Raw genomic sequence first — 15,084 nt, forward strand, 5'->3', positions numbered from 1 at the left:
CCCCCCCGCCACCACCACCAGCATTGCACTCAACTCTAATACAACCCGCAACACTGAAATGGGGAAAAAACCCTTGTCTTGGATTCAAGTAAATATGGTAGTTATGGACAATCAATATGCAACAACTTTGTATTTCATGTGAGTCAGGCTAATTTGACATGTAAATAAAATGACTCCTTCAGTATGCACTACTGGAAGCAGATCATGCATGTCTGGTGGTCTCTGAAAGATCTGTGATGATTTCACTCTTAGACAACGAGAATCAATAGGAACACGGCTGTTCCGGATGTGTTGAGAAATGGCGAACAATTTTCGCATGCCAGACAAAATGAATGAGATCTGTATTAAGTTTATGATAAAAGAGCATGCTGAAGGTACTGAGGCTTCCAACAGTACACAACATGTGTGTCACCCAGAAGCTGACTTCTTCTGAATAAAGTAATAGAAGACTTAATAAAGAGAAACAGACAGTGCATTTTACATTAAATTATAGAATTCTTTACACATAGACTTCAATATAACTAACTTTACCAACAGTTTCAAAATTAGATTGCTCCTTAAAAGGAAGAATAAGGCTTTGTCTAAGCTACATTCAATCATGATTAAACATATAATCATAAGGATGGAACAGTACGTCGATATAAATCACATATGGTCACTGTTCTGAATAGAAGTGTAGGAAAAATATTTGACTAAGAGTGATAGTTAAAAGTAAAATATCATGCCTACCTACATTAGTTATCTGCTGGCCTGGCACATCAAAACGATTATAAAGTTTTAGATTGTGTAAATCTCTGATTTACTTACATGCCACTTCCAGAGATGCATTGCGACTCACAGCTTCACCAAGATAGTTCCTTGCTACACAAACATAACTTCCTTCATCTGGTTTACTCCTGCGTCCATGTACAATGCGTAAGAAAAATAAAGATCCGCTGGGCAGCAGCATACGGTGAGAGCGCGGGTCATCTTTGTCAGTCTCCACTCGCTCTCCATCTTTGTACCACTCAATTGTGGGAGTTGGTCTTCCTTCAGCCTTACAGTTCAGAGTTGTTGGCTCTCCTTTAGAGACTATCACATCTGAAGGATGCTCAACAATCCGGGGTGGAAAGTCCTCTTGACGAAGGCGGGATCCTTGAGGAAAAGGACAGGAAAAAACAGGTTGGTTGGTTTTTGTCTTGATACAAGATTCTCCTTATTAATCTTTATACATGCTATAGATGGGCTTTCCAATGTTCTGAATACAGGGAATGGCTGCCATCTTGACTGACAAACTGGAAATAGACTTCCAGAGCTAAAAAGCAGGATGTAAAGAACTACGGCTCTCAAACTATGGCATCAACAGATGCATTTCTTCTGCAGATGCGGCATAAAGTATATACATTTAACGGAAAGCTATGCAAGGGCCTCTCCTGAGGTCCAAAATATTTCTAAATGCCATAATCCCTCTAGATGTTCAGATTCCATTCATGGCTGCTTCACCCTACCTGATTCATCTTATGTATCGCCACCCAAAGGCTTATTTGCCCCTAACTTCCCTAGATCACACACATTCATTATAGGTCCTTGTGGTTTTTGTGAATGTTTTCTAGCACTATCATACAGCTAGGTTATGGAAATAACAAAGGCCAAAGCATGACAGCTATCTGTTGCTTCACCAGCTTAATACAACAATTAGGGACTATGTGGGTTCCAAAAATACTGACTTAGGCATGCTCTTTAACTCTATTTAAAAAGGAAACAACAAAAGTTTTAGGTATTCCTAGCTAATATTAGCACTTCTTCCTCTTTTTTTTTCTTTTCTGCTTCCTCCCTGTTCACAAACACTTTCTAAGTTATTTGTGGTATACATGGGTCACTCATCACCAATATATCTAAGTCCTGAATTAAATAATTTAGAGCAGATAGGTATTCAGGACCCGACTCTAAATCATAGCACTTTACATAAAGCACCATGAGTTAGAGCATCGCCCCCCCTCGCCTTCCCCCAGCCCAACAGACATTTGCCTGTTGGTTGTGGGGATGATTAAGCCTGCCTGTACTAGCTCTCCTGGCCAGCAGGATTGAGCCTACCTATACTGCCTTTCTCCCCAGCCCTGCCCCCACCCTCTCAAATCCAGGGAAGGGAAAGCCAAAAGCAGCGCACTGCCGACTGGGCTTTGCCCAGTCTAAGCTGGAGGGGAGTGGGTGGATCAAAGCCCCCTGCCTCATAGGCTGTCCTCCCCAGGCCCCTCTAGCTGAGGGAGAGCTGAGCCGGGCCCATGAGGTAAGGGGGCTCCAATCCATTCCCCCTCCAGCTCAGGTCAAGCAAAGCAGAAACAGAGAAAGGAGCAGCACAAGCTGCCGGTTTGCCTGGCCTGAATTAGAAGGCATGAGTGGATCAGAAATCCTACCTTGGAGGCCTGGTCCAAATCCCCCCAGCTCCCCAGCCATGGGAAGGGTTGGAGAGGTGGCCTGAGAGGCATAGGGGCTCCAAACTACAACCCCTCCAGCTCACATTGGGCAAAATCCAGGCAACAGCACACTGCTGTTGGCTTCCCCCACCTTCCTCTCTGCTGACAGCCCCAGGGGCAGGGATGGGCTAAACACGCATGCATATTACAGCAGGGCTTTAGAGTGCTTTCAGAGGCCCAGTCACACAAAAAATGTAACTTCTGTCTTTGCCCTTAGCATTGCAAAATTTTGTTTCTCATACATAATGCATCTCATCTAGAAAATGTGATCTCAGAATTTTTACTGAATTTACTACTTGGTTTCTATATAACAACTGACAATCCAGTGGCTGCTGCTTTTTTTTTTTCTTCCAAAGAGTAGAAAAAGGGTATTTAAAAACAGAAAAGGCATCCCTGCAAATAATGTACCACAAAACCATCTCTAACTGTCAGTTTATGTACCAGAGTTTCAGAGTTATATTAACCTGCTTTTCCTACATTTATAAACACTACTAGTAAAACCTCTTTTACAATTAATAGGAGGTGAGATATTTGTCATTTTACAGATGAGTTAAGTGAAGCACAGTAGGAATTACCCAAAGCCAAATAGATATAATCATTAACAGAGCTATCTAGAACCCAGGATTCCTCACTCCCACTGCTCTGTTATATTCACTTAAAACATACTCCCCCCACTTGTGTTTTAATTAGAATCTACCCTAGTTTGGAAAACAATTCCTCTTCTGTAAAAGAGCATTAATAGCCTGTTCCTTCAAATCCCTTCTCATAAAAATGCAACAAATCTTCCTAACTGCAAGCACAAATTACCTGTAGCTAGTGTGAGACCCTAAAATTCCTTGCAAAAGAACTGCCAGCCTAATCCTGTTGCACCACACTGCTGAAACTCAAGAAATGTCACCTTTTGCAGATCCTTGAGACTTCCATACCTCAATATTCAGATTAACAATTCAGCAGTACATTTATAGTTTGGGAAGGAAATCAATGTTGCCATGTCTCAAATCTATTACATTTGAAAATATTTTCTATTCCTAGTCTCAAATACTTGAGAAATAAACCAATCAACATTATTTCCATTACTGAAATTCAGATTTAAAACATATTTTTCAACAAAATCACAGAGTTCTCAAAAATGTGGAAAGTTGACTAAATGTTTTACTGAAAATTATGATAATTTTCTTTAAAAAAATGTTTTGTTCCAACCAGTTCTATGCACTAACATATGTTATGAATTCATGATATATACATGTTTTCTGAGAACTACCAGAATCAAAAAGTCAGACTGTACAGGCAATGAAGAACCTCATTCAATCCATATTAAGGTTAGATTTATTCTACAATGCATTCAAAATTCTACCTACTGAGTCCTTATTTCAAACCATAAAAGGAAGATCATAATAAGAAAGAAATCTTCCTTCTGTAACATGATATACATCTGAAAAGTCCCATTATTTGTATCATTGTCTTCACTAAGCAGTCTCTAGTAAACAAAGGCCTTGAGTTGGACAGAGTACACACTACCTGTCAGGACTGCAAGAATCTTGTACTTTGTTTTCCTGAACTACACTGGGAATTAGTGTATAAGTACCACAGATTTAATGCACAGGGCTTGCACCCTTGGCAAACCACTAGAAATTGAGGGTAGGAAAGGGGGCAGGGTAGGAACACAGTTCTGACCCACCCACTAAATTGGAACCAAGGACTGGTGGCCCACTTGCCCACCCCAAGTAACTCTATAGATCTAAACAGTATTGAAAATACTTCTTTCATATTCTGGAGGGGAAAAAAAGCACAAGACTCGTCATTTTCCTTTGTTATCTTAACAGAAGCACCTAAGTCAAGGGAGGAGAGGGAACGTCAACTATGGTATCTCCTTTTTGTGGCAGATTTTGAACTTTATAAAGACAAACATTAATGATTATAGGGCAATGGCCTTGAGTGGTGCTTTTCTAAATAAGAGGTTACTTATCAATTCTTTTTGATAGACTCCCATAGACACACTCTCCACTAGAATCTCATTTTTAAAGCATAAAAAATAGTAATATAATCAGTCTATAACATGCACATGAGTGTTTCGTTTCTGATGCAGGGATAAGATTGAAGATTGAAGGGCAGAAATAAAATCCATTTAAAACCACAAGTTGTTCCACAGATGAAGGCAGTTTACTTTATACACTGCACCATTTATACAGCTTCCTTTTCAGGAATTTTTCCATCAAAGTATTTCCATCATATGGGCTTTGCAAATAAATATGCAGCAAATGAATAACCCCAGGATTTAAGAGTCATGGGTGCATCTATACGTGCATATAAATGCAAAGCAATAAACTCTGGTGCATATCATTCTGGAGTTCATACTGCTTCCAAGTGCCATGTTTACACATGCACCTGGAACCACAGCACATTGAGACAGTTTGGAGAAGCCCCAACTGGCAGGGAGTCCAGGGGGTCAGCCCAGCAACCTACGGCTACTCTGATTTGGTTCAGCATGCTGAAGAGGGGCTGACTGGGGCACACGGGTGCTCCAGTGAGGGACTAGCTGATAGGTAGCCCCCACATTGAAGTGCCCTCGTACCCTAGCCAATCACATCCCCATCTACACGTGCTGTGCTGCAGAGTAAAACTCTCTACAGCAGGATAGTACTTTTATTTACAAGTTCTACCCTGATGCAGAGTTTATTAGTTTACTCCAGCCTGATAGCCCTGCATGTAGAGAAGCCAAGACATTTACTGTGAAACTAATTAGGCAACTCTGCCATAAACATCTTGTATAGACACTCCCACGAAAGACTACAGTATCTCCAAATTACTTGTTTCACTGTACTGAGTCAAAATGCACTCTGGAAGAAAAGTCTATAATTTGATAGGTACCCCAAAGAAGCCATTAGGGTGGGTTTGTAGAAAAGAAATTAAAATTGTCTAAATATATCTTTATACAAAGCATTCTAATAACTTCAAAGCATGTTCTTTTGTGCATGGACATTATAGAATATAATTTGGTAGACTCCTTCTGAATTACAGGTTCATAAGCACCTTATAAACTGAGCGAGACAGAAAGGGTCAAGTAGCAGATAACTTATCAGTTTCCCTTCTTCATTTCCTAGCTTTAAGGAAAAGTGTGCATAGTAAAATGTTATTATTTTTAAAAGATTACTTTAAAAATTATTATATTATATTATATTAATATTTTACATTCAACGTACTTTTCATGGTACAAAAAAACTGACAAAACACTAAGCAAATACACAAGGCACCACGGTCCCTATCCTGAATAGTTTACAATCTAAAAAGGTTATTATATATTATACATATATAATTTTCTTCCTGGACTATCCTAATTATATTTACAAACATTAACAATAAGAATCAATTCACACTCCTCTAAACTGCAAGCGAAGTGCAGACTGGCCTACAGCAAACTTTTCTAAGAAAACCACAGGACCTTATAGCCACACAACACATCCAAGCCATGGCAAATTGAAAAATGTTCTTATTGCTTTGAATGCTGACCTTGCATATCGATTAGGGTTCAAAAATAATTCTGTACCAAGAGGTGAGTGGTGAAAAACATCTAACCCAGTGCAAAGGACTTCCATTTGACACAAGTACAGACTTCAGCTATCTCGTTTCAGCATTTAGCATAGGGTTGGGCAATTATTTCAGCTGTAGGGCCACGTAACGGGGACCTGTCAAGGACCACATCTCTCTCTCCCTCTCCTCTCCCTCCCTCCAGAACCCAGCCAGAGCTGTAGTTTGCCAGCAGCTCCAAAGTTCAGCTGCAAACTCAGACAGGAACTTCCACGGCAGCAGGTAGGTGTCAGTGTCAGCTGTGGGCACAGCCAGCAGGTTCTGGAGCCCCAACACAGAACCTGCTGGAGGTGTCACAGATTACCTTAATGCCCACTTAGAGTGGAAGCAGCTTCTGCCTGGGTCCACAGCTGCCAGCACGTTCCGGGTCAGGGCTCTGAGCAGCAGCTTCCACTGTGCTGGGAGGTCAGTAACATCAGCTGTGGATGCCACTGGCAGGTTCTGTGTCAAGGCTTCTGAATCTGCTGACAGTGTCCATGGCTGACACTGTTGCCTGCTACAGCAGAAGCCCATCCTGGATCCAAAGCTGCTGCTGCTGTATCAAAGGCTGATGCTGCTGTGTGGAAGCAGTACTGCCCACCCAGTAGCCAGAGTCACCAATGCCTGCAGGCTAGATCCAATGAGTTCGTGGCCATTGACCTGCAGGCTGAATCAAATTTGTTGGCAGACAGATCTGGTCCATGGCCCATATTTTACCCATCCCTGATTTAGCACATGACCATGGTGTATAATCCTACAGACCTGTAATGCACGGTACAACAGCAGAGCACATAACAGACCAAACACTAATGGTCAAGCTTAAGAAAGAATAACAACATAGAGTATCACAAAAAGTACTTCCAAATCCTTTACCTGATGGAAGACAAGAATAGGAAATATGGTTTGGCTGCAGAAGTTATGCTAGTGGGTAGGCACAAGAAGAGAGAGTATTACTGAAAGTACTCTTTTAGCCCTAGCCTAATCCTTTGTACTCACCTTTGGACTGTGTAACAATTCATTTACTGCACATAATTCAGAAATTACAAACAACTCTTAAAACTCTGAAGAAAATAAATATCTCAACCCATAATGCTAAACCAAACATCAATGCTGCCATAGTACTTTAGGCATCATGATGCAATATAATCAGGCACCTGATGCAATGTTTCTACCTCAAAAAAACAAACAAACAAAAGCTCTGCTTAGTAACAATAACATTGACCAAACCACATATTTGAAACCTTGAAAGAAATAAATCTTCAAAATTCTTTAACACCTTCTTGTCACCTACTATGTTCTTTACTACACACTCCAGCACTCCTTGCAAGGCTTCACTCCTATCTCTAAAACACTCCAAAAAGCAATACATAGCCCAGGTATACCCAGACAAATTCTCACAAAACACATACCTTAATCTCACTCTCAGTCAAATGCAGAGACTACTATCTGTCCAAACATTCATTTGGACAGTCTGTCTGCCTTAAACATTACCAAGGTTCCTACTGCAGTTTTACATGAGCTCATATTAAAACCAATATAACTACATCAAACTCACATCAGTTTCCCATTTGATCCAGTATGTTACCTTTCAGAGAGCCTCTGTACTGTGGGAGTAGAGAAGGCAATGTTTGCAGGAGAGCTACCAGCAATGTATCATCTCAAAAAATAGCCCATGGTCAAGTGGGACAATTTAGTCTCTTTCAGATAATACATATTTTCTGGTGTAAATTCACATAACCCAGTAATGGTTTGCCAGTTTTTATCAGCTGAGGGTCTGTTCCTATATACCGCTAATGGTCTGGAGCACTTTGCAAGGCTGTCACCCCTCTCTGTACAGCTGGCATTAGAGCCAAGCAATAAGAAGCAGCTGATAAAAGAGCATTCATGCTCTTCACTTATCCCACCATGCAGCAGTTTATTGCAATAATAAATTTAAAAGAGTTGCAGGATGCTGTCCTTATATGAATGGTGTAATAAATGCAAAATATTACCTCTGTGAGCTTTTTTAAACTGGGTTGCTTCAGCCTATGAGATATCATAGAGTTAAAGGAAACAGGTCATATAATAAAATCTTTCTGAAAATTCAGTGGGAAGCCCTTTCTCCCAAAGGCAAAATTGTCGTAGAACTAGTCAAATATCACCATTTAGAATTAAATAAAAACTATATCCTGTTAGTGATTTTTAAAAAAATTTTATGTTAACATCAGTATAAGATTTGTAAATAGATCAGCGCAATTTAGGAGCTCTGTTCTTTCTGTTATATCTCAGAATTTCCTAGCATAGTGAAAAGATACTAAACATTACTAGCATACCTACCTACCCTAGTTTTACCAAAAGAAAAACTAGTGAAGGATTTTTACTTTTCATATTTTAAGGAATAAATGCCACTCTAGTTACATAATTAATGGCAAATATTATAGACATCTTTGAAAATAAGTACAAGTTATCCAATTATCACCTTGTGCATATAGATACTGCAGCACATATGTATACAATATATTTCATTACACAAAGAATGATAACTATCTTTGTTTTCAGATCTCAGGAATCTGGTGACTATTAATAAATGTTGATTAGATAAACAACTGCTTGTATGAAATACTCTTGTTTTTGTCATAGCAACTGGTGGATTAAGAATATGTGATTATTTGTTTGTGAAGTGACAGTTTCTCATGTATTCATAAGACTATAGGGTTAGATACAGTCTTGTGGGCCATCAAGACAAGTCCCTCTATGTTTGTACTAAACTACACGTCCAGAAACCCCAAAGACCATCCAGTCTTACACATTATAGCCACAAAACCTTCTGACTTCACTTCTCTAGCCTATCTGCCTGTGTACGAAGCCCTTCTGCATCAGCAAAACTCTGCAGACTTTCACAGGACATTGTGTCCATAAGGCACAGTGCAGGGCAAAGGTGATTTTATTTTTAGTCCTGCTATGCAGATTTGTATTTCTGCACAAAAGCAATACATTTCTTAACCTAAAAAAATAAATAAATTATCAAATAAATATAAGGAAATATATAGTAAAAAAAAAATACATTAAGCACCATTTTTTATTTGTGTCATTATTATTCAAGGAGTGCTTTTCCTTAAATCCCCTAAAACTGTCTCTTTAACCATATTCCAGTAGCAATAAGTCACATCAGGTTTAGGCACTAGTAGTCCACTGGTGCATTTGCCAAGTATCTGAAGACACTGATCCAATCAACCTTTACCCTCAAAACAGCCTCCTTATCCATACCCTACAATGACACTTCACTGTATTGGAATTCAAGAGTGCTAGGCTTTAACTTGGTGCTCACTCCCAGATACCTTCAGAAATTCACCTTTAAACTATGAAAATATAAAAAAAGAAAAGGTAACAGATTTCCTATTTTAACACAAAAAGAAACAGAAAAGTAAATAAAACCCTTTAATTTATGACTCATTCCTGTACACTGAAGTGTAAATTATTTTCATTGAACTTTGTACAGAAACTAAGCAACCACACTATCTCAGACTCAAACAAGAAATGCATACATCAGAGGAAGACATATGGCAATTTACTTTCTATCTTACTAATACCAACCTCCTGTCAATGAAAAAAAAATCATTCTTTTAGTTTCTAAGAAATAAACGGCTTGTATTATTTTTTACATGTCATGCTCCTCCAGTTTTGCTTTTATCCCTTTCTCTCTAAGACAAAAGTTGATCTGATTTATTAAACCTTCTAGTTGTTTCTTGTCACATCCTAAACCAGCAGGCTGTCCTATGCAAACAGCAGTAATATGTGTTGCCTAAATGCATAGCAAATTCATTGATTTATAAAGTCACAAAACTGTTCATAGGAGTTGGGCAAATTGTGGTTACTACATAGGCCTAGCATTCATGCCAGACAGGACACTGATATTTTTCTTAGAATGGAACAATTTAAAAGAATAACAGAGTAGCATACCAATTAAAAATATTAAACATTAGCACATGTATTCTATAATACAACCCATTTTCAAGGCCATCTGCTTCTACTCTCCTATCTAAGCCTTGTGCCTTCTCCCACTGCCATGGACCACTTCCTTTTTGCCGGCAATACCAATCTCAATACACAACTTATATTTGCTTCATTGTAGGTTTTCTCACTTTCTTCCACACAGTCCTATACACACAAAATGGTCTCCTCAGTGCATCTGTAAGACAGTACACCTTGCAAATACTTTCTGAAGGCTCCCAGCCTATGACTTCTAAAACAAATTGCACAAGTCACCTAATCATAGTTTGACAGATGGTTGTTTGGGGATAGGTCATCCAAATAAGTGTGTTTAACTGTGTCTGTACTGATCATCACTACTGAGCTCATCTGTTGCATCTTTTTCCCCTTCCCTCAGTCATATTTTGGGTTTTACACCATGAGAGTTTCAAGAACGGTAAAATGTATGTTCATATACAGCCAGACAAATTTTGAGATACTATCACAATGCACACAGTAACAACCTGTGGCTGTCCAAGTTTTAGGTGGAGATCCAAAACAAAGCAAGAAGATAAATAATCAAGGAAGTTATGACTATGATTGTGTATTATTTCAAGATCTTTTAAATATGTATTTCTCATGGCTCAGTATTTCTATTCTAAATGTTCTGTTTAAAGGGATGCCATTAAATTAATTTTAAAAATTACTAAATGAAATTTGGTGGCAGGATTCATTATTTATACTTCATTATAAAATATGTTAAATAATTGTTGTCAACAAAAACTACACTGAGATTTGAACACTAGGGTATGATATTTGTTACAGGGAAGAGCCATACATGAAAGATTATTAGTTTGTTTTACGCACTTCAAGCCATTTTTATTATCTTCACTGTAAGGGTACTAGTGCTAGGTCACAGGCTTTCCCAGCCACTGCAAGAGATAGGTACTAGGAAGAGAAGCAACAAAACATAAACTTAAATGGAAGACTTTTAAAGTGAAGTAAATACGAAGACAAGAGCAAAAAGAAGGTAGATCTTGATCAAAAACCTCCACAAAATATATTACTAGACACCTAGCAGAAGTGCCTGTGTTGACATTAATAATGTCAGTGCAAACAATAACTATTCTACCAGCATTAAACTCATCACTTCTAAAAAAATCAGTAATAATATTTAAGGTACTGAGGGCAGTAGGTAGTAATCTAAATGCATACTTTGGAAAGGTAACCTTTATGGTGACTAGATAACCATGAAAGATTTCAGGGTCTTATACCAGACATACATGAAGGTCTTCAGTTCCTGTATTTTGCATGAAGCTAGCACCCCTGGAAAGTTCCCAAACATTGATCTTGTAAACCTTTATCTTCGTATGCAATGCCTTTTCTCTTACAAGGAAGGAGAGAAAGTATAGGAGGTACAGTACCTCCAAGGTGAGACAAAATACCTTGGATAAGGAAACCAACCACACTGGTTAAAGTCATAGGCAACTGGTAGGGACGCACAGGGGTAGGGCACATTCCTGCCCTCCTCTGACAAAGCAGTTCCCTGCAACCGACACTGCTCACATCTTCTGCAGGTGCTCACTAGCCCCATCCCTGCCACCGATGCTGCTGGCAACTTCTGCAGATGTTCGTCAGCCCTGTCCCCACTGTCACCACCACTGTCTTCTGCAGGTGCCCCCCTCCCCCCCCAGACTGAGTAGGCACCAGTCCCCCATGGTTCAGGTAATAATCTTCCACTACACAGAATCTGTGACATGGTCAGTTCTTTTAGCATGCAGGACTTATGATAAAATGTTAAAGTCAAGTCAGTCCCGAGGCCACTAAAACCACTGGGGCACCTTAGATACTGTAACAACCCTCCTCCACTCTGCATGAGGTTACCTGAGTTGCTTTGCATCATCATTAGTGATTCCTCCAGCAAAGTAACCTGGTGGTACCCATCTTCTCTCCAGGTATGGATGGCAGTTGGTTTGCAGGGAACTCATGCAACCTTTGACAGACTTTATTTTTAGTCCTGCTGGGTGTCCACACACCCTCTTCACCCAGGCTAGTCCTGGTTGGGGTGCTGGTGTAGTCACTGACAACCCAACCACGGAACAGTCTTATAATGGTTTACTAGGTACCAGACAGCAGACCAAGAGAGGCCGGGCCTAACAAGAAAGTATTGAAAAGGGAGGGAAAAGGAAACCATAGATACAAGTTTATTATAAAGACCTCCCCCCACTTTGGGCAAGTCAACCAAGAGACAGTTATGGTTAGTGGCTGCAGACTAACGTTTAAATGATATGGGAAAATTCACCTCGGTTTGTTTTCCTGGTAGAAAAACTTACGTGAAGATGCCTGAACATAAGTTGAAGTACTGAGCTTCTGCACAGCCAGAGGTCTTCTTGCATGCATCCCTCACTGCATTACAGTCTGGGTCAGCCAATCAAGGCTGTTCTATGCACAGCTGCCATATGTTGTCAGGCAGACTAAGAGAGCCTGAAGAACATACTGAGATATGTGTATAGGGCTGCCTCCCCACCCTTCCCCCTTGGCCCCAGCTGCAGAGTGTCAGCACTGCAAGCACTCCACTCTTCGGGGCCTCAGCACTTGAACGTCTGTACACATAGTTCTTATTATGGTAATAATATTATCTACCAGTGAAGCAAACCAGGGAAAATTCTCCCAGATTATCTGAAGGTGTATACATAGTCAGTAGTGCCTAGTCTCCTGCTTTCATATGCCTACGCTGACTTTTTGCACTTGGAAAGTACATATCTGCAACACTTAGGATCCACATTTCCCAAATATGATGAATAAATATGTTGTTTTTGCTACCCTCTTAAATAGAGAACTGACTGAAAGCAAGCAGAGATCTCAAATAAAGATCCAGTCAGTCACACACTAGTTTGAACAAAAGATGTAAAAATTCAAGATAATAAGAAACTCAACGCAAACTGACACAGTGATATCAGACTAACTGATTCACCTAGATGCATTTTTTTAGACAAAGTGACACAGCCAAGATTACATTTGTAGGATTTATACTCTCTCTCTCTCTCTTAAGCAAACCCTGGTAGAGGTGAAGGGATCCTAATGATATGGCTGTCTTCAAGGAAAGGTTTCCATTTCGCGTGAGCTGCGTCAACTCTGATGAGGTCTGTAAAAGCTTTTCCTTCAACAGAATTAATCCATTAAGCAGTACATCCTACCTTTCCTGGGAAATTGCATCTGCAACTTACTATGTTTCCTGTCTACAAAAAGTGAAGAGAAAACACACTTCCAAGAGAGCTCAAGAGAAGCTATTCATATATTGAACCAATATAAAAGCGTTGTTTTATTTTGGCTTTGATTAGAGATACAGAAAAAAAAACCTTTAAAATATACAATTGTACCCTACATTTTAAGTGGGAAGATTAATCCAATTAAATAATTTAGATAAATGATGTAGGCAGCCAGCCCTTATACCAAAGGATTTGAAGAAAAGTTTCTTATAATTTCAACATAAAATCTTGTTTCATATTTAACTTGTGTCATGTTTATTATGCCACACCTCTGCAACAGACTCTCATTCTCTCGCTCTTACACACATGTACACACAACTGTCTATAACTACAGAGAAAAATGGATTTGTATCGCAGGCTATAAACAGGGAAATCTATCACAGAGAAAAAGTAAAAGTTCTATTTGTTCAGTGGTTTCCAGCCTGTTTAATAGTGTAAACCATCTCACAATTAAGAGATCTTTTCTCATTCCATTTTGGAATCAAAGACCACCTCTTCCTTTCTTCACATCACACTTTGCTCTGGAAGTATATTATTGCTGGCCAAATTGCAAATGAGGCAATTACTTCTGCCAACATATATTCCACTGCTAGTCTCCTCTCTCTTCTAAAACACTTTCCCAGAGTCTTGTTTTTCTTGAAAGGTTGACGTGTTCCAACTACATTACTGGCTCCACGTTAGCAGTGGATGAGTGACTCTTGTATACATATCCACTTCCCTCACACACAAGTATTAATTAGGAATCAGTGGAGATATACCATTTCTGCCAAACTGGGGTAAAGAGTTCACAGTCTGTAATCCAATCATTTTTTTTAGGTGAAAGTTACTATTGTAGAAAGAAATTATTACTACTACAAAAACAACCCAAAAATGATTTGGTTTTGTTTAAATTAAGAGAATTTTCATGCATATTGATTTCATTAGTTACCCTCCAAAGCCATCTCAAATCTTTGTTTCGCTTAACAACTATCATTATATTTCTGCTGGGAGGTAGTCTGGTTTAGGGAAAGATCTAGAATTTAAATTGCACATCTACTGAATTCCTTTTCAACAAAACAAAAATAACAGGTATACTTATTCATGATGATATTCATACTTATTTCTCAAACTTTTTATAGGATCATAGGAGTAGGGCTGGAAGGGACCTCAAAAGGTCATTTAGTCCAGCTCAAGGCAGGATTGCCTCCGACTATCCCATCCAGTCAACCTGCTCTTGAAAACTACCAGGGATGGAGATTCTACAACTTTTCTAGGTTGTCTGTATCGATGCTTGACCATCCTCAGTCAGACAGTTACTCCTAATCTCCAGCCTAAATTTCCCCTGCTGCAGCTTGTAAACATTACTCCAATCCTTTCCCTTGTGGCCACAAGAAAAGCCTGTCTACATTCTCTCTATAATCAACTTTCAGTATTCGAAAACTGTAATCAAATCCCCCCTCAGTCTCCTCTTTTCCAGCTAAATACCCCTAGTTCTTTCAGCCTTTCCTCATGCTTCCTAGGCCTCTCATCATTTTCATACTGTGCGCTGCACTCTTTCCAAATTGTCCGCATCCTTCTTTAAGTGGGGCCCCAAAACTGGACACAGTTCTCTAGGTGAGGCCTCACTGGTGCTAAACAGAGCAGAAGAATTACTTCCCTTGATAACAAGCGTCACCCCTGCTAATATACTGCAGTGTGCTGTTGGGTTTTTTTCCCAACAAAAGCACATTGTTGGCTCACATTCAGCTTATGGTTTGTTGTAACCCCCATGTCCATCTCTGCAGTACTGCAGCCTACCTATTTCTCTCATCTCTAGATGAAAAATACTGAAACAAATCTTACGGAAAAAAGCATCTTTAAGATTCTGTTAT

General features: G+C 39.4%; 1 protein-coding gene across 2 annotated transcripts in view; it reads right to left on the reverse strand.

The window, feature by feature from the left end:
* The window catches only part of ROBO2 (roundabout guidance receptor 2), a 581,029-nt gene extending 579,986 nt beyond the window's left edge, over window positions 1-1,043 (reverse strand). For both annotated transcript variants that reach the window (XM_019528743.1, XM_019528742.1), the window contains exon 1: window positions 808-1,043. In XM_019528743.1, coding sequence (XP_019384288.1) covers window positions 808-949 — 142 coding nt within the window. In that variant the 5' untranslated portion in view covers window positions 950-1,043. The remainder of the gene's footprint in view (window positions 1-807) is intronic.
* Window positions 1,044-15,084: the final 14,041 nt, after the last annotated feature.

The sequence above is a fragment of the Crocodylus porosus genome, unplaced genomic scaffold, assembly GCF_001723895.1.
Source record: "Crocodylus porosus isolate Cpor-Errol unplaced genomic scaffold, CroPor_comp1, whole genome shotgun sequence".
Classification (NCBI taxonomy): Eukaryota; Metazoa; Chordata; order Crocodylia; family Crocodylidae; genus Crocodylus; species Crocodylus porosus.